Below are 20,234 nucleotides of genomic sequence, written 5' to 3'. Positions count from 1 at the left end.
GACTCTGCGGTACGTCTCGGATCTGCCGTACGTGTCCGCGGTACATAGCCAGGGGTTTTTATTTTAAATTTTAGCCTGTAATGAGGGTCATTACAGGCAAGGTTTGGCCGCGTGTGGCTCCTGTTCTTGACGTCGAAGAGTGGCATCGGGCAGGGTTTGGCCGCATGTGCTGACCGATCATGCCAATCAGCTATGGTTTGACCGATTGCCTAGGCTGCGTGTGGCTCCTGTTCTTGACACTTCTCCAACTTCAATCCTCTTTGCTTCTTTGCACCAAAACAGGTCCAAATGCTCCAAATGTGATGAGATTACTCCAAGAATCTGAGAGGTAACACACTAGATGCAAATGCTACTAAAACAACCTAGAATGACAAGATTATGCAACAAAACTATGCAAAAACGAGTCCTAAAACTCAACAAAAATACAATATATCAGTTATCTTTGTTCACTTGACATCTTCAGCTACTCTAAAAACTGCTTATTTCCTTCTTCTAAGTGTTGATAACCGATGTTTTTTGATCACCAATTTTTCTTTTCATTTTCGATTTTTTTACCCCAAGCTATCGTGGAGAGGGAGATCCACTAACAGTGTCACTACTAAATGCTTAATTTAAATAAATAGTAATGTTATGAAAGTATTACAAAATTTAAAGTAAAATAGATTAGTTTGCAATATTTATAAATAAAAAGTTAATTGTAAAATAAAAATAGTATATATTTGGAATATTCCTTTTTTAGGAAAAAATAAGGAAAATAATTGGAACAAAACTCATATCTATTATAAAGAAAAAAAAATAAGAAAAACTATTGGAGATGGTCTAATCTATTTAAAATTTTCATATTAGACCATTGTCCATTGGAAATTGACATATTTTCTTCGGTTTTGGTCGGGTCAAGTCTACCTTACAAATTTTTCTAAGGTGGATTTTAGATAAACCCTCGTTGAAAATGAAATCTTTAGGGAAAATTGGGCAAAAACTAGAGTGCATGCGGCTCCAAAACATTTATTATACCAGTTTTATATCATTTAAGAACTATGATTATACAAACTGTATAAAAGCCAAAACAAATCCATGCATATCATTCATTATGAGAATCTAACCCTTAAGTTCCTTTCGATCATACACATATACTTAGGTGTGGGTTTTAGCATGCTTATTGAAGATTCGGGATGGTGTTGCTGTTTCAGGGAAGATAATCGATTCTTGATAGGAAATCTATGCGTTAGAAGAGAGATTCTGTTGTTCCATGCACATTGCAAATGAAGCCGTCTGTTTCTTTCACTTCAAATTCACATATCTTCGTAGCCTGAAAAGAGAGAAGCAAGAGATATTCTTTTATAGGAGAGTTGATTACATGGAATATCATCAGATCTAATACAATAATTCAGAGCAACTATTAAACTAATTAACAACAATAATAACTAACACGTTATGTAATTCATTGACATAAGAAATTTAATTCATGAAAAAATCTATGATTTAAAGCACAAGTTTTAGTTTTGTGTTTAGGTTAGAAACTTAAAAAACTTCGCTGGATAATTTTGCGCTAATTATGACACGCCATTGCCTATTGTCGTGCTATATTAGAAGAGCATTATTCTTTGTTTGTTTTGAATGATTAGGATTTAAACTGTCTGTTATTCTTTTATGATTTATTAATATTTAATTGATATAGGTGATGGTCCCTTGTGCAAATAAATCTTAACAAATACTAGCTAGTATTATAATTGGTTCATAAATGACTTATATAAAGATGTTTTTCAGGTTCCACTTTTATATCTCAATCAAACATACCTCTTTGATAATTTAATCACTTTCTACATGGATCCAACACCATTAAAGCTACCCATTCACGACCATCCTCTTATTCTGATGGTTCGTTTTCTTGGTAGAGGTCGATGTAAAGGCTGCCATGTATAGGGTTACACGTATGGCGACTACTTTTGTAATGAGCTTATGTGTATATGGTTACACGTATGGCGCCGAGGCCCCATTGGAGATCAACCATTGTTCCCACCCCCAACATCCTCTCTTGCTCACCAACGACATGATAGATAGTCCATGTAATTTGTGTGGACACAAGCTAAGTGCTCCCTTCTATAGTTGCCCCACATGTAAATTTAAGGTGGATTTGACTTGTGGGATGAAACCATCACCGCCTACTATCGAGAATCCAATGTGTCATGAACATCCACTTGTCTTCTTAAAGATACGAGAGGATGAGACAAAAGTTTCATGTGAATTATGCAAGGAATCCCTTCGTATGCTTGTCTTGGATGCTATGAGTACTTCCACGTAAACTGTGTCCATCTCTCGAAAGAGGTACATCATCCTTGTCACTCTAGTCACCCTCTCAAACTCATCGCATCTTACACACTTACGGATGATGCCGAGAAGTCTTGTCTAATATGTGAACAACCAAAAGGAGTGGTTTATCATTGTTCTACTTGTAATTTTACTACATGCGTTAGCTGTACCAAAAATCCACCTCCCCTTGTTATTGAACATACCAAGACCCACGAGCATCCGCTTACTCGCTTTCTAAGAGATTCTCATATACTTGTGACGTATGGGGGGGAAAAGGCTGGACAAGGCTTTATATTTGTGTTCAATGTAATTTTTTTATCCACGCAGAATGTATCCGCTTTCCTCACGTCATCAACATCAATCATCATGATCATCGCCTATCATTTACTCATCATAGTGGCGCTAGTTATTCAAATTGCGGTGTCTGCCACCAATATATAAGTCAGTATAAGAGAGCTTATTCTTGTTCTGTTTGCCCTAACTATGCAGTTCATTTTTCATGTGCATTAGCGGTTGTGATGGTATAAAATATGAAGGGAAACCTGAGATCATAGAAGACATTGCACCATACAAGGTGGTGGGTGATAACTTGATATGTCATTTCAGTCATGACAAACATCCTTTAAAGCTTCACACGGGAGATATTATTCATGATGAGCACAAACGATGTGCAGCATGTATCAATCCACTTGGATTTGGCTCCATCTATGTTTGTGAGGAATGCTGTGTCTTTCTCCATGTAAAGTGTGCTAATCTCCCTATGAAGAAAAAATTTGTATTTGACTTCTTAAAATACACGTTAAAAGCTGTTCGAGGAGTTAGTTACTGCAACTTTTGTAAAACATTATCTGGTGGTTTCAAGTACACAGCGCAAGGAAGGGTGGATATAGATGTACATTGTGGTTCCTTATCTGAGCCATATACATCCCTTGTATTTAAAGCTAGTTGAAGGCTTTTGCGGAGGTTGCAATATCAAAGTAGAAGGTTATGCGATGTGTTGTTATAATTATGACTTTTGTTTTTGCTTGTATTGTGCTAGTTTGCCAGAAATGATATGGCAAAATAATGATGAACACCCGCTCACTTTATGTTCTGGCGTAAAGGAAAGCAGCAAATATTGGTGTGATGTTTGTGAGGGAGAATTAGATCCAAATGTATGGTTTTATACATGCTTCGATTGTGGAGTGACCATACATGCTAATTGTATAAGAGGATATTTCTCACGACTCATGCTAGGACACATAATCTACTTTATGGGAATTATACTTGAGGTGGTTCTAAATAGTCACAACACTCGACTATTATGCAGGCAGTGTCACTCTAGATGCAAGGCCTCCGTTATTCTAAAAGAATAACGAATACAACGAATATATTTGTTCCGGTTCGTGTTTATGGAGCCTTTTGCGTGTAAAAGTTTGAAATATTTAAGTGATGATGAATGTTTCTATCTTATTTCCAAGAATGTAATGTAATGTTATTATATAAAGTTTGATTTCAAAATTTTATGATTGTGATATGTGTCATGTCTTTCACAATAAAATTTGAACTGCTTTTAAAAAATGAAATTGGGAAACTAATTAAGTAGAAATATATTTACAGATTATTAATCTACATGATATATTTATATTTTAATTATTATTTTTCATCAAAAAGATAAACTAACAAAAAACATAAAAATTTGTGAATATCTTTGCCTTATTTAGTTAGTTTTTATTTTTATTTTTGAATCCTATTTGTTTTTAAAAGTTAGTCATTATCATAACACAATCAAATTATCGATTGGAAATGTTGACACATGTCTGTATGTATATTTTTATCTTTCTTTTTTTTTTAAGCAAAAAGGAAAATAAATAAAAAAAAGATTAGTCTAAACGTGATAGCGACAAATGTCAAGTTATCGATTAGAGATACTAACACATTTCAGAATTAGTTGGTAACATAACACGACATTTGACAAATTATCAATATAAAATTATTCAAATTCTCCGGATTTTTTGGATGATAGGGCATTTTCTCCCCGTTGTTAGATTGATGGATCTTGGAAAAGTTCGGATGCTCTCTAGGGTTTGGGGTGGTGGTTTTGCAGTAGTGATGATTTGACGCTTCTCCTAGGAGCTTGGAGTCAGCGACGCGGCCTTACTCCCTTACATGCGGAGCTTTAAGCCCTAATCTAGGCTATGGAGTCTATATTGGCGGCACTCGGCAGGCGTGGATTGTCAAGCTTTTGAGACGGATTGTGCAGAGTTACTCGCGATGGTGCAGAAGCCCGATGATTGGCCCTCTTTCTCAAACATACTGGAGGACTTTTCTTCAATCAACTCATCCTTCTCTTTGAGCAGGATCCCTCGTGAGTCTAACGTAAGGGCAGATTGTTTAGCCCGTTTTTCAAGAACTTTAGTTTCTGAAATTTCTTTTGTAAACTCTTTCCTTCCAGTTTGGGCAACCAACCTAGGAGTTCTCTTTTAATTTATGAATGTTTGGTTGAAAAAAAAAATATGATATTTGATAAAAAGACAAATTTTTGTTTTTATAAAACCTAAAAATTCCTAAAAATTCCTAAAAATTTGAACACTGGTAACCTTTGTCACTATTATTTTTCTCAATTTTATTATTTACTTCAGTTTTATTATGTTTTATAGGAGAGGTAATTATCACCTAAGTGAAAGGAATATCATCATATCTAATCAAATAATTTAGAGCAGTTAATTATACCTAGAATCTACAAACACCAATAATAAGTATTGACTTTAAAACAACAAAGGTGGCACGCGCCATTACCCCTTTTAGAATAACTTGATTCTTTGTTTCTATTGAGAAATAATTAAGGGATTGATTTGTTTGTTATTCTCGTTGGATTAATTAATAGGAATATTAATTGATATAGGTGATGGACCACTTTGCAAATGAATCTTAACAATTATTATTGGTTTACAAAAGGCTTATATAAAGATGTTCTCGGGTTCCACTTTTATATCTCATCAAACAAATTACACCGATTTAATTTATTTACACTTACATGGATCTAACACCATTGAAGCTACCCATTCACAACCATTCTGTCTTTCTTTCGTCCCGATATGGGGCTGGTTGTAACGGCTGCCATGTACATAACTATATATACGACAACTACTATTGCAATGAACCTGAATGTTTTGCTCGGTTCCATAAGGAGTGTGGCGAGGCCCCATTGGAGATCAACCATCGTTTCCACCTCCAGCATCCTCTTATATTTAGGCTCTAGAATATGTTCAACGACTGGGTAGAGAATACATGTAATTTGTGTGGACAAAGGCTATTGCCTCCCTATTATAGTTTTCCCACATGTGAATTCAAGGTGGATTTGAGTTGTGGGATGAAACCATCACCACCTACTATTGATCATCCAACATGTCATGAACATCCACTTGTCATCTTGAAGATACGACAAGAAAAAGTCCCTTGTCAATTTTGCAAGGAAACTATTTGTGGACCTTCGTATGCTTGTCTTGGATGCTATATGTACTTTCACGTGGATTGTGTCCATCTCACGAAAGAGGTGAACCATCCTTGTCACTCATCATCGTGGCACAGGTTATTCAAAATGTGGAGTTTGCCGCCAATATATATAAGTCGATATAAGGGAGCTTATTCTTGCTCTATTTTCCTTAACTATGCAGTTCATTCTATGTGTGCGTTTACAGGATGGGATGGTAAGGACTATGAAGGGACAGCTGAGGTCACTGAAGATATTGCACCATACAAGGTGGTAGGTGATAACTTGATATGTCATTTTAGTCATGAAAAAACATCTTTTAAAGCTCCACACAGGAGAAATCATTCATGAAGATCAGGACTTACGATGTGAAGCATGTATCCATCCAATTAGATTTGGAGCAAACTACATTTGTCAGGAATGCTTATTCTTCTACATGAAAAATGTGCTAATCTTCCTATGAAGAAAAAAATGTTCTTTGATGTCATACCATACACGTTAAAAGCTTCGCCAAATTGATTACTGCAATATTTGTGGCTTATTCTGTGATGGGTTCAAGTACAGAGCGCAAGGAAGGATGAGTATAGAGCGCAAGGAAGGATGAGTATTAATGGAGAATAGAGAATAGAATGTTTACATATTTTAGATATGCGTATATTTAGTTTGTACTTATCGTATATTCTCTTAGCTTGATCTCCAAGTTTTGTAAAATTGTATATATACTCGACCTTTAGGTCCAAAGCAATACACAGAAAATTCAGTCTTTGATCTCTTCTTTATTTATCATGGTATCAGAGCGGACATAAAATATTTTCTGATTTGATCCTGATATTCGATCTCTTTGTTGAACCTATCTTGATTTTTCTGTGACAATGACCGAAGACGTGAAGAACATCGAATCGAAACCGAAGACGATGGAAAATCTACGACGAACGATTTCTCCATATGACTTGACCTCGAACGACAATTCCGGAAGCATCATATCGCGTCCTCTCTTGAGAGGAGATAATTATGAAGAGTGGGCTATCAACTTGGAGACCGCTCTTTACTCACGAAAGAAGTTTGGATTTCTCGATGGATCCATCAAAGCTCCGACCGAAGGATCACCGGACTTTGATGATTGGAAGCCAATCAATGCACTAATTGTCTCTTGGATTAAAATGACAATCGAACCTAAGCTGCTGTCTAATATCTCGCATAAACCGCTGGCACGAGATTTGTGGGAACACATAAGAAAGAGATTTCGTGTTACCAACGGACCTCGTGTTCAACAGTTGCGAAAAGAACTTGCAAATTGTCAACAAGCTGGGATGAGTATTGAAGCATACTACGGAAAGCTTACGAAGATTTGGGATTGTCTTGGATGTTATCGACCTCCGCTGAGCTGTACATGTGGTCTTTGCACATGTAACTTCAGTGCTGAAGATGAGAAGAGAAGAGAGGAAGATAAGGTTCATGACTTTGTGATGGGACTCGACGAAGAAGTTTACGGAATGGTGAAGTCAAACTTGCTTTCTCAAGAACCGTTGCCTACTCTCGAGTATGTTTACTTGAAGGTGACTCAAGATGAGGATGCTCGACTGAAGAAAAAGAATCCTGAAGAGAAACAGGAGAACATGGCGTTTGTAGCGCAAATTCAAAAGCCAAAGTATCGAGGAGATGACAGAGACGTTGGAGTTGTTTGTTCAAATTGTGGACGAACAGGACACCGATCTGAAACGTGCTTTCAAATCTTAGGATTTCCAGAGTGGTGGGGTGACAGACCACGAAATCGTGTGGGTCGTGGAAGAGGAGTTGCACCACCAGCCGGACTCTCACGAGGAAGAGGTGGAGTTGCCCGTGCAAACGTGGCAAGAGTAGTTGGTCAACCAACAGTTGGTGTTGCGAACGTAGCCGTCACGTATGCGGATAGAACAGCGGTGTGCGGTCTTACAGATGAACATTGGCTCAGCGTCAAGCGTGTGATGAACGCTGCAGCCATCAGAGCAGATGAACAATCCTCGGGTAAGTTGATTTCTCCCTCTTGGATAATTGATAGCGGAGCGACACATCACTTGACATGTAAGAAAGAGATTCTTACAAACCTGAGAACATCGACACCAACGCAGATAATTTTGGCTGATGGTCGGATAGTAGTAGGAAATACAGTCGGAACAGTTGTGTTGAACTCTCATCTAAGTTTGATTGAAGTGTTCTACATAGAGAACTTAGGGTTTGATTTGATATCGGTTTCACAGTTGATGGAAGAAAATAACTGTGTTATTCAAATGTCTGTTCCGTTTTGTGTTGTTCAGGACCACACTACGAGGATGCTGATTGGGATAGGTAGACCTCTTGGAGGGTTGATGTACTTTCAGAATATGGAGATAGTTGCAGCGGCAAAGGGTCACACAAGTCAGTCTGTGGAGTTGTGGCATAGACGTCTGGGACATCCATCTTTGAAAGTAGTGCAAAAGTTGTCTGGTTTTGGTTTTAGTAGTGATAGTAGTGATTTATCGAATAAAGCGTGTGAAATTTGTGTCCGCGCAAAACAAACTCGTCGTTCTTTTCCTTTAAGCAATAATAAGACTTCAGAGATTTTTGAAATGATTCATTGCGATGTTTGGGGTCTGTATAGAACTCCATCGTTCTCAGGAGCAAGATACTTCCTTACCATAGTTGATGATTACTCTCGTGGTACTTGGATCTATCTCATGAATGCAAAAAGTGAAACTCCAACAAAGTTGAGATATTTTCTTGCTTTGGTTAAACGACAGTTTGGGAAGCAAGTTCGAACAATACGTAGTGATAATGGAAGCGAATTCATGTCACTAACGACATATTTCTTAGAACAAGGGATACAACATGAGACGTCTTGTGTTGGAACACCGCAACAGAACGGATGTGTGGAGCGAAAACATCGTCATTTGCTTAACGTGGCTAGAGCGGTCATGTTTGAGGGACACTTACCGGTTGAATTTTGGGGAGAATGTGCACTTGCGGCTGCTTATCTGATTAATCGAACACCATCTCTAGTATTACAAGGGAAGACACCCTATGAAGTGTTGTATGGAAAACAGCCTTTGTATGATCATCTTTGTGTGATAGGATGTGTTTGTTACATTCATAACCAAGATCATAAAGGAGACAAGTTTGTGAGTCGCAGCAGAAAGTGTGTTTTTGTTGGGTATCCTCATGGAAAGAAAGGATGGCGTGTGTATGACATAGAAAAAGAAGTGTTTGTTGTTTCACGAGATGTGGTGTTTCATGAGGACACACTTCACTTCTTGTCTTCGCAGAGAAGTGAAACTGAAGATCCATTTGTGGACAAAGCACAAGTGGGTTCTACGACTAACGATGATCAAAGAGACTTTGTAGAAGCTGATAAGGTAGTTGTGACAAGTTCAACTCAAGATAGAGTTGACGTATCTCTATCATCGAGCGACAGTGATAGTAATGATATCTCTGACGGTGACGTTGAAGGAGATGATGTCGTTGAGCAGAACGCAGATGATACACACGAACCAGAACAAAGTACGGCACCTCCGCGTGCTGGGAGCAGAGAACGTAAACAACCTGGATATCTCAAAGATTATGACACAAGTTTTGTATGTGTTGACTCGGACAAGCCTTACCCTATTGCTGATGTGGTTTCATGTAGTAGGTTTTCTGAAAGTCATAAAGTGTTCTTAGCTGCAATTACTAGTGCACATGAACCGCGGAGCTTTGCAGAAGCAATGAAAGATGATCGATGGAGAAATGCAGTGGGTAGTGAAATAGGGTCACTTGAGCTGAATAAGACATGGACACTTGAGGATTTACCAAAGAATAAAAAGGCAATTGGCTGTCAATGGGTGTTTAGAGTTAAGCATCGTTCGGATGGAACAGTTGAGAGGTATAAAGCGAGACTAGTTGTCTGAGGAAATCGACAGGTTGCTGGAGTAGATTACGGTGAAACATTTGCTCCAGTTGTTAAGATGACTACGGTGAGAGCCTTTCTATCTGTGGTTGCAGCTCGTAACTGTGAGGTACATCAGATGGACGTACATAACGCTTTTCTTCACGGCGATCTTGAAGAGGAAGTATATATGACGTTACCACCTGGATTTCCTTCCTGACACGATGGTAAAGTATGTAGACTGCGGAAGTCGCTATACGGTTTGAAGCAGGCTCCACGTTGTTGGTTTGCTAAGCTTGCCTCTTCACTTGAAAAGTATGGTTTTGATCAGTCCTTTGCGGATTATTCTCTGTTTGTTTACAAGAAAAATGGAGTCGAAATTAGAGTACTGGTTTATGTGGATGACTTGGTCATCACGGGAAACACTGTACGCGCGATCGAAGAGTTTAAAAAATATCTTAGCACATGTTTTTACATGAAGGATTTGGGTGTGTTAAAATATTTTTTAGGCATCGAAGTCTCGAGAAGTCCAAAGGGGATTTATTTGAGTCAAAGGAAGTATGTGCTTGATCTTCTAGCGGAGACTGGGCTGTTAGATTCGAAACCGATATTTTTTCCTCTTGAGCAACATCATCGACTTGGTTTGGCAGTTGGTCCATTTCTTACAAACCCAAAATCGTATAGACGACTAGTTGGTAAATTGATTTATCTTGGTGTTACTAGACCCGACCTCGCATACTCTGTTCATATTCTGTCTTAGTTCATGAGTGCTCCGCGAGAGGAACATTGGGATGCTGCTGTTCGGGTTCTTCGATATTTGAAAAGTAGTCCGGGGCAAGGTATATTGCTTCGAGCGGACTGTGATCTTCAAATCACCGGGTGGTGTGATTCCGACTATGCCGGCTGCAAACTAACACGACGTTCTTGTACGGGCTGGTTTATTCAACTTGGACAGTCACCAATTTCTTGGAAAACGAAGAAGCAAGATGTGGTCAGTCAATCGTCGGCCGAAGCCGAGTATAGAGCAATGGCTATGACAACAAAGGAGTTGAAATGGGTGAAAAATCTTCTTCTCGATTTAGGTGTGGTGTTGACGCAACCGATGCGTCTTTACTGTGACAATAAGGCTGCTCTACACATTAGTGCGAATCCGGTGTTTCATGAGAGAACAAAACATATCGAAAAGGACTGTCATTTTATCCGCGATGAAATCAAGGCAGGACGTATTGTTGCAGCTTATGTTCATACGACAATGCAACTTGCGGACATTTTCACTAAAGCATTGGGACAACGGGAGTTCGATGAGTTTCGAGACAAGCTGGACATTTTGGATCTTCATGCTCCAGCTTGAGGGGGGGGGGGGGGGGCGGGGGGGGGTAATGGAGAATAGAGAATAGAATGTTTACATATTTTAGATATGCGTATATTTAGTTTGTACTTATCGTATATTCTCTTACCTTGATCTCCAAGTTTTGTAAAATTGTATATATACTCGACCTTTAGGTCCAAAGCAATACACAGAAAATTCAGTCTTTGATCTCTTCTTTATTTATCAAGTATAGATGCACGTTGTGGCTCTCTATCTGAGCCGTTCGTCCACAATGGCCATATACATCCCCTATATTTAAAAATAACTGTGGGCATTTGTGGAGGATGCAATAACAAGGTAGATGGTTATACATTGTGTTGTGATAATTGTGACTTTCGTTTGTGTTTGTATTGTGCTAATTTGCCAGAAAAGACACGGCATAAGAACGACGCACACCCTCTAACTTTATGTTTTGGGGAAAAGGCGAGCAACAACAACAAATATTGGTGTGACATTTGTGAGGAAGAGTTATATACAAATAAATGGTTTTATACATGCTCTGATTGTGGAGTCACCTTGCATACACGGTGTGTAATAGGAGGAGATTCCTCAAGTATCGTGACAGGAAACATAAACAAACTTGAGGTGGTTCTTACCAATCACAACTCTCGACCAATATGAAGCCAGTGTCATTCTCGATGCAAGCGTCTGTTTTGCACCAAACAAACCTGTTTTAGAGATTTCTTCTTTTGACAAAAAAAAAGAAAAAAGAAAAAAAAGAGATTATATCCAAAACACATTTTATTATTTTTGACAAATATATATTCCTGTCAATTCTAATGGAATTTGATTTCTTTACAACACTATTATGATTATAGATTATATTTGGGGTTTTAGTGTAATTTTTAGAACACTATTATAACTTTTGATGATACTAAACCTAAATAGAAAGAATCATCAAACTGGTTCTGTGATTGTTGAAATTTAGATGTGAATGGAAGAATCTCAATTTTGAGATTTTTGATTCTACACCCTAAACTAGAATGAATCATCAAACTGCTTTGACCCTATATATGTAATTCTTGAAATATCTTATATAAGTAGAAGTGCACAGTTAAAATATTGGATCAAAAGAGTAACACTGAAAGACCAAAAAAAAGCTTACGAGTCTCACTCTTTATTTTGTGTGTGTGTGTGTATGTATCCTCTCTTTATCTTATTCTAGAACCGGAACCAGACTTGGAACGTAAACAAAGTTGGAAAATGGAAACACAAGTGTTACGTACTTACGTTCACCTTCAGAGACCTAGCGTAACATTGTTTATTCTACTCTAAATACTCGATGAGCGTTGGTTACAAGAAACTATAGGATCAGAATTTTTCCGTACCATGGAATGCGAATATTTTGAATAAATAAGGCGTAAAGATAATCAAGCCTCCATCCTTAGGCATAAAGTTATATTCCTTCATTTCTTCATAGACGTCTGAACATGTCTCAGTGTAATTAATTCCAACTCTCCCTCTCAAATGTTTTAGTTTTGGCTTTCGACTGCTCCATTTGATTTTTTTTCTAGACCTTTTTTACTTTCAAACATCTATTCATCAGTGAAATTGTTTACTTTCATTACTTCGCCAATCTTCTGTTTCGTATTAGTTTCCTAAAATGGGTTTTTAGTGTTTAATATTTTTGGCTTTTAATTATGGGTTTGATCCAAACAAACTACATGGCATGGGCTGGCATGTTGAAAACTTCTATACAAAAATATATATGTAAGATAACTTAGTAAATAAAAGTTCACTATTTAACTTAAAACATAAGTATTTACATAAAGGATAATCATTACTCAGGTATTATTAATATTTTAAAACACTCCCCTTAATTATTCAATGTTATGAACTTGTTACAGCAGGGTGCACAAAAAAACAAAAACTTGTTATAAGGTATAACATATAAAATTATCAAAACTAAATCCAGTAACCAAGGATATTATTCTGCATAATATAAATAAAAGAGAACTAAAATAAATAAAAAATGGAAAAACGAAAACGACAACTAAAATAAATAAAAATTAACTACAAAATGACAACTATTTTGAAACGGAGAAAGTATGTAAAAGTCGTTATTCTTCGTATCATGTAATGGCTAGTCAAACAATAAAAAATATTCTATTTGCTAGTCAATGTTCAACGGTACTATACGCTTTTTATCGAAACAAATTTATTAAATATCAATAACATGACAATTACAAAATCTTATATAAACTTTTTAAAATGTTTTTTCAAATTCACATTGTAGTAAAGAGAAAATATATATTTTTAGATATGTTACTACTACTTTACATTTTAGATTTAGCTCTATACTATAAATTATGTGAGTTTCTGTTGTAAGAAACGAGTCATCATCAGCTGACCGAAGGATCCATGTTTCACGTCCACATGACGCATGCCTATGAATCTTTTTCTATCAATGAGCTACAGGTAATTCATCCAAATTATTCTATTATTAGGTATAGGTTTTAATTGTTTTGATGCTTTTGCAGTTGCATTCTTGTTTACATTATAATATTTTTATGTAATTAAAAATTCAATTGTGTTTGCCTTTCTCAATTATAGTTTATTAAATATATTTTTTCAAATATAATAACAATGTATGAATGTATAACATACATAAAATATTTAAAAAACACACAATGATATTTATGAGAATATCGATACTATGATTTTCCATTTGAAAGATGACTTTAAGATCAAGCACAATGTCAATGTAGTTCATCATAAACTATCGTGGGTTTTTCGGATTCTGTGTGGATTTGAATGCTCACTATAGCATGTATAGCTTTGAAATATATATATTTTTTCCTTACTTTTTCCTTCAAGTTTATGAGTTTTTCAAATTAGTGAAGTTACAGTTTGATACTTATCCTACATAGCTTATAGCAAATACTATTTAGGATTTAAAGGTGATGGAGTATTTTACAAATATTACATTTACTCTCTAATTTTCATGATTTTTGTTTAATTCTCTATAGTTATATTTATTATTATCTATATCTATAATAGTGTATGTCTTGTATTTCAAATCAGCCTATAAAAAACAAGATAGATCATATATATTAGTGATATTTATATATGTATTGCATATTTAAACAAATGATACTTTTATACGGTTGAGATTCAAGTTTTATTGTCCTAAATTATATAGAAATTATCTTTTGTTGATGTATATATTCTAGGATTATGGAATCAAAATACATCTATACTGTCACATTCAGACTTAAGTTAAATTATAAGTCAAAATTGTATTTTTAGCTCCAAGATGAGTTGGAGAAAAACAAAAATGAAAATTAATTAATTTGAGAAATACAAAGACAGAATGGTCACATTAGTGTTGAAATGATATATACACTAACCTTGGCAAGCTCTCCCATTTCAATATTTCAATAATGGAATATATATATATATATATAAAATGGTATATACAATGTTATAGTGAGTATTTTTTAACCTTTTTAATGTTAATTTTATTTTACTTCTTTCTTTTTGTAAAGCTAATCTAGGAGGTAAAAATATTACTGATTTTAAAAAATGAATAGTCTTAATCTTAAGTTTTTTTTTGGTGAGATATAGGAATTATGTAAATGAAAATGGCAGTAATTTTTAAAATAAATGAAAAATTTTCAGTACTTTTTAAATTAATGTTTGGAAATTTGACAATTGTTAGAAAGTGGCTTAGAGTTTATGTCACATATGACTGAGGTTTTTATGCCATAACTGACAAATATTTCATTACAATAAATTATTCAACTATGTAATTAACTTAATTAACTACAACTTTTTGACTAATTCTTCTTTTGGAAATAAACTATATGAGTCAATATTTTATCATCAATTATAGATAAATTATTTTTACATATATATATATATATATATATATATATCTAAATATTTATTCTTTTGTACAAAATATATATATAATATAAATGGTCTATAGCATTTCTATTGATATTATATTTTTTTAAACTAATAATTTCAAATATTGATAATTATGATAGAACTTTGACTCAGAGAATTTATTTCCAAAATAGGATAATATGTAGTCAAGAAAATAGTGGATTACATATTTGACTAAGTTCTTGTAATTAAATATTTTTCAATTATGACATAAATTCTCAGTCAAATATGACATAAACTCTAAATCAGTTTACAATAATGGTCGAATTTCCAAATATTAATTTGATAAAGTTTTGACCAATTTTTATGCATTTAATATTTACTATCATCTTTTATTTATATAATGTCAGTCTAGCACTCAGAAAAAAACATATTCCTTGACTAACAAAAAGAAAAAAAAAAAAATTAAGTTTACAGTCCGTCATCTTTTAGTTAAAACATTTTTTTTCTTGTATCCAACATGAGTTTGAGAAAAACCAAAGAAAGCCAAAAAATTAACATGAAAAAGATAGAAAATTGTGCAGACCGCACGGTTACATTCTACAAACGCAAACAAAAGATCTACAATAAGCTTAGTGAGCTGTCCCTTCTATGTGGTGCTGATGTTGGGTTTCTTGTGTACTCCAAAAGTGGAATCCCGTACACATTCGGCAGCCCATCATTTGAAGTCGTTGCAAAGCGGTTTCTCAACGGTGAGGGCTCTTCGTCAACCTCACTGCCACAACAATCGAACATAGATGTTCAGCATCAAGAGAAGATGGAAGAACTCTGCAAAGTCTACAACTATCTTATAGAGAAGGTTGATGCGGAGAAACAGAAAGGGATGGCCATGGCAAAGGCTGAGGCGGAGGCACTGCCAGTGGAGAAGGACGTGTGGTGGAGAGTCAATCCAACAACCGTTAAGGATAAGGAAGTCCTAAAGCAATTGCTCGAGAAGTATAAAGATCTCTATGAGAAACTATGTGATGAGGTTGTTGTAAGGCACCAAATAGAAAATGCACCATAGGTTTTATTTAGTGGATCATCTCTTTCACTAAAGATCCCGACCCTAAATGTTATTCTTTCCACTTCAAAATTGTTGTCATTCTACGCTTAGTCTTTTTTCCCAACTTAGTTGTCGTTTTCGTTTTCAATTTAATATTGTCATTTTTAATCAAGAATTTTTTAATCTGCCCTTTGTTAAATGAATAAAATATTAAATAGTTTGAAATTTTAATATTCAAATAAGATAAAACATAACATTTATCCATTTTTTTAAACTTTTGGGAAATAATCTAAAATGATAACTAATTTGAAGTTATCTTAATACTTTACTAGATTCGGACTCGCACGTACGTGCATGATTGATTTTAAAAACTAAGTTTACTAACACATTTATATTTTATTACGTACATGCAGGTTATGCTTGTAAACATATTTTTTAGGAATGTTATTAACATTCATAATCCAAACTCGTACCAATTTAGTACCACCAATTTAATATTTGATTTGTTTTTAATTCGGTTTAGAAAAAAAAAAAATCAAAATTTTTTTTGTTATCAATAAAGTAAATTATATTAAAAATTGTAAACAAACGATGATATGTCTAATTTACGACAGAAAATCCATCATGTCTCGTATATGTCATGTTTTCCATCTCATAACTATTGTTTTAATAATAACTAGATTAGGACCCGCGGTAAACCGCATGATAAATTATTTATAACTAAAACATTTAAATTATAAATTGTATTTGTTGGTTAAATATGTTATAATTATATATAATAATTTTTAATTTTATGGTTTAAAGTTTAAACCATATAATACCGCAATATAATTTATTTTTTACATAATATTTATTTAATCAATTTAATTAGATATGTCTATTATATGATACTGATAGTGTTAACAAAATAATGAAATGATGTTTTTATCCGTGTAATACCAAATTAATGATATTTTAAATTTATATAAATATGGAAAAACCCTTCCTCCTATATAACTTTGTCACGAGATATTTTAATTCGCACTATATCATTTTAATTTTTAATATTTATTGTTTTAAATTATAAATATTAGATTCAGTAGATATGTTATTTATTAAGATTGTAACCATTTACAGTTTATAAGATTGGCGCTTCTTATAAAGTTTAAATTTTTATAATATTTAGAATTCATAAAAAGGTTGAGTATTTCTCATATTTGAAGTTTCGTAAAAGTTTAAATATATTATTAATATTTTAAAGGTCTTCTAACTTTTTTAAAAGATGAAATATTTATAATTTTTAAACTTTCTCAATTTGAAACTTCATAAATGTTTAAATATTATTAATATTTTTAACATTTTATAAAGTTTAACTTTCTAAAAAATATAAATATTTATAATATTTATACTTTTTATAAAATATAAATATTTATAATATTTAACTTTTTAAAAATCTTTAAAGTAAAGAACCGGAATAAACCAAATAATTTTTTTTAAGTTTGAATGCCTGATAAATCAAGCTTTTGTATTATGAATCATTTTGGTTTTTTTTATACTATGACTCTGATGTGAGATATTGTACCCGTAAATTGAGTAATATATGTCTGTTTTTAAAAATTTGTATTACATCATATACAGGAAAAATCAAAATTTTTTTAACTAAATGTATTATAGAATAATTCAAGATAATTTAAATAGAAATTCAAATAAAAATGAAAAGGAATTATATATTTATATGTTAATGAGGTAGAAAGATTTCCTTATTTTTTTAAATCTTATCTATAGTTAATTTGAAAATTTTGGTAACTAATATTAAAGTCAATGCATTAAATGTAAAAACTTTCCAAAATTGATTTTTGAGAAAAAATTGCTGCAAAAAATACTAGTATAGATTTTTCCATTTAAGATTGTATATTTCAGTCCAACAAATAAAGATATATGTAAAAAATACGATTTAAATTATAGAAATATTTATTTGGTATTGCATTTATAACATAATCTTTTATTGGTTTGTTGTCATCAAGTTTGTTAATATTTAAAATGATAATCGTTTCACCATAACTATTGGATCGACACGATAACGGACCCGGATCAAGTGTGATTTTACTATTAAGATAGATTATACCTAACAGTTTAGGTTGACAAATAAGAATTATGATTAAATTTTTTTTCAGCCAAACATTAATCTAGAAAATAACTCCAAGATCCAAAATTGTTTGTCTAAACTGGAGGATAAGAAATTATAAAAGAAGTCTCAGAAGATAAGGTTCTCGAAGAACGAGCCAGACAATCTACCCGTACATCTGACGTCCGTGGAATCCTCGACAGCTGGAAGGATGGGAAGGATGGTCAGAGTAAGTTGAATTCGTCCAAAAGGTTGGAGAAAGCGGGTCATTCATCAGGAGACTGCACAATCGCCACTAACTCTACGCAATCCGTCTCAAAATTCTGACAGTCAACACCCGCCGTCAGTAAGGAATCCATCGCCCAAATCAAAGCCTGAAACTCTGAATGTAGAGGGGAAGGACTACGACGTTGACTATGTGCTCCCAGTAGTAGCGTGGAATCCTCACTATTAAAAAACCACAGCCCAAACCTACAAGAGTATCTGAAGCCTTCCAAGATCCATCAACCTATATTTTTATTAAACTCGTAAACCATCAAACCGAATAAAAACGCTAAAAAAATATTTAAACTTGAAACGACCGACCCGTTTTTTTTTTAATAATAAATAATAATAATAAATAATAAATAAACAAAACTAATGGAAATAATAATACCCACTAGCCTTAACCACAATCACAACCAACAACGGAAATAACCAATACCAATATCCAATAAATATCCAATAATAAACCAATATTATAACACAAACAATATCCAATAATTCAACCAACAGGAAACATAGAACCAACAACCTTGCAATGTTTCTAATGACCCAACTCTAGCAACCTAACAATGCCAGACAACAACCAATCGAGTCCCTAGAACATCCTCCTCTTCATGGTTTTGATTCCACGATCACACTTTGCCTTTACCTGCACCACAAACACACATTGAGATGCATGAGTATTTGATAAATACTCAGTGAGGCAATCCTCCCATCTACTGGGCTATACACACAAGCAATAAGATCTCTCATGCCACAAACAACAACAATAAAACAAACCAGGAACATGCACAAGTGACCGACACAATCCGCTTACTATCAGAAGGGTGTCGACCGATACCCGAAGGTGTCGGCCGACACTGGACATCTGGTGTCGACCACCACCACTTAGGTGTCGACCGACACCACTGTCGAGCAGTGATTTCCTTCGAACAGAACCTCCGAATCTCGCCTCCAAACTTCTCCTTTTCGTCCCACACTATCCCAGAAACGAATCCAAGCCTCAGGAGCTATGAAAAACCCACAAACAACCAAAACAAACAACCAAACAATACACAATATCACAGAAACAAAGATCTTAGCTTAGATAAGCCATGGTCATGCACTCACCTTAGCCAAACAATGAGATCTAAGCCCAAAAGACGAAGCTACCACCAAAAAACCGTTCCCACCACGTACATAGCCCTGGATCTTTACTCCCACAGTAAGATCTCACCAAAAACACTTTGAAATCTCACAAACTCTCACAAGAACCTTTAGAAAACTGTTTTATCTCCTTTTCTCTCTGAAAAGTGTTAAACGACGACCAAGAAAAAATAAAACACGACCTAGGTCGTTTTCTCACTTAAATATCTCGGTTACATGCTTTTCTCTAAACCAAACCGACCAATATCGACAATTAAATCAAACTGGTCAAACCGGAAATCAAGTGGTGTCGACCGACACCACCATGGTGTCGACCGACACCACCATGGTGTCAATTCTCCCCCACCAATATAGATTGGTCCTCGAATCTCGAACACCCATCAGCCAAGGACTCCCGTGCAACCGTCTCCACGGCCCGCACTCCTCCGACCGATCTACGAAAGGTCACCTCTAGGCGATAGACTCACGCTTCAGGCATTATTTGCTCTCGACTTTTGGACTCTCCTTTTTACTCACAGGCCTAAACCTTGAGTTTGTATTGGCTCCTCATCAGACCAAAGTCTGCATGCCATAATATTGGCTCCTTATCAGGCCTAAACCCGCATGCCTTAATATATATATAAGGGAGTCCAATACTCGTCTCTCGGGTTGCCACCCAACAGCGCGCCCTCGGATCGTCATCCAAAGTCGATATACCAATCATACTCTCAAGTCACAAAGTCTTAGAATATGACGGTACTAAGAGACAATTCTGGCGAGCAAACAATTCTGAACAATTCTAAGTCCTATCCCTATCCATGTTTCCTTCCCGTGGCT

At 34.8% G+C, this 20,234-nt stretch overlaps 1 protein-coding gene and 3 pseudogenes across 1 annotated transcript; all 4 read left to right on the top strand.

The window, feature by feature from the left end:
- Window positions 1-1,824: 1,824 nt before the first annotated feature.
- Window positions 1,825-3,729, top strand: LOC109129493 (uncharacterized; annotated as a pseudogene).
- A 1,597-nt stretch (window positions 3,730-5,326) lies between these two features.
- LOC147925524 (protein VACUOLELESS GAMETOPHYTES-like) lies at window positions 5,327-5,857 on the top strand (annotated as a pseudogene).
- Window position 5,858: 1 nt separating this feature from the next.
- Window positions 5,859-11,649, top strand: LOC109129492 (uncharacterized; annotated as a pseudogene).
- A 3,675-nt stretch (window positions 11,650-15,324) lies between these two features.
- LOC109129491 (agamous-like MADS-box protein AGL29) lies at window positions 15,325-16,129 on the top strand. The gene has a single exon (XM_087490055.1). It carries the CDS (start codon window positions 15,380-15,382, stop codon window positions 15,923-15,925), a length of 546 nt encoding a protein of 181 aa, XP_087346181.1. The 5' UTR covers window positions 15,325-15,379; the 3' UTR covers window positions 15,926-16,129.
- Window positions 16,130-20,234: the final 4,105 nt, after the last annotated feature.

The sequence above is a fragment of the Camelina sativa genome, chromosome 16 (assembly GCF_030686135.1).
Source record: "Camelina sativa cultivar CO46 ecotype springtype chromosome 16, ASM3068613v1".
NCBI lineage: Eukaryota > Viridiplantae > Streptophyta > Magnoliopsida > Brassicales > Brassicaceae > Camelina > Camelina sativa.
Note: the sequence above shows the minus strand (reverse complement) of the source record. Positions and strands in the feature narration are given on the sequence as shown.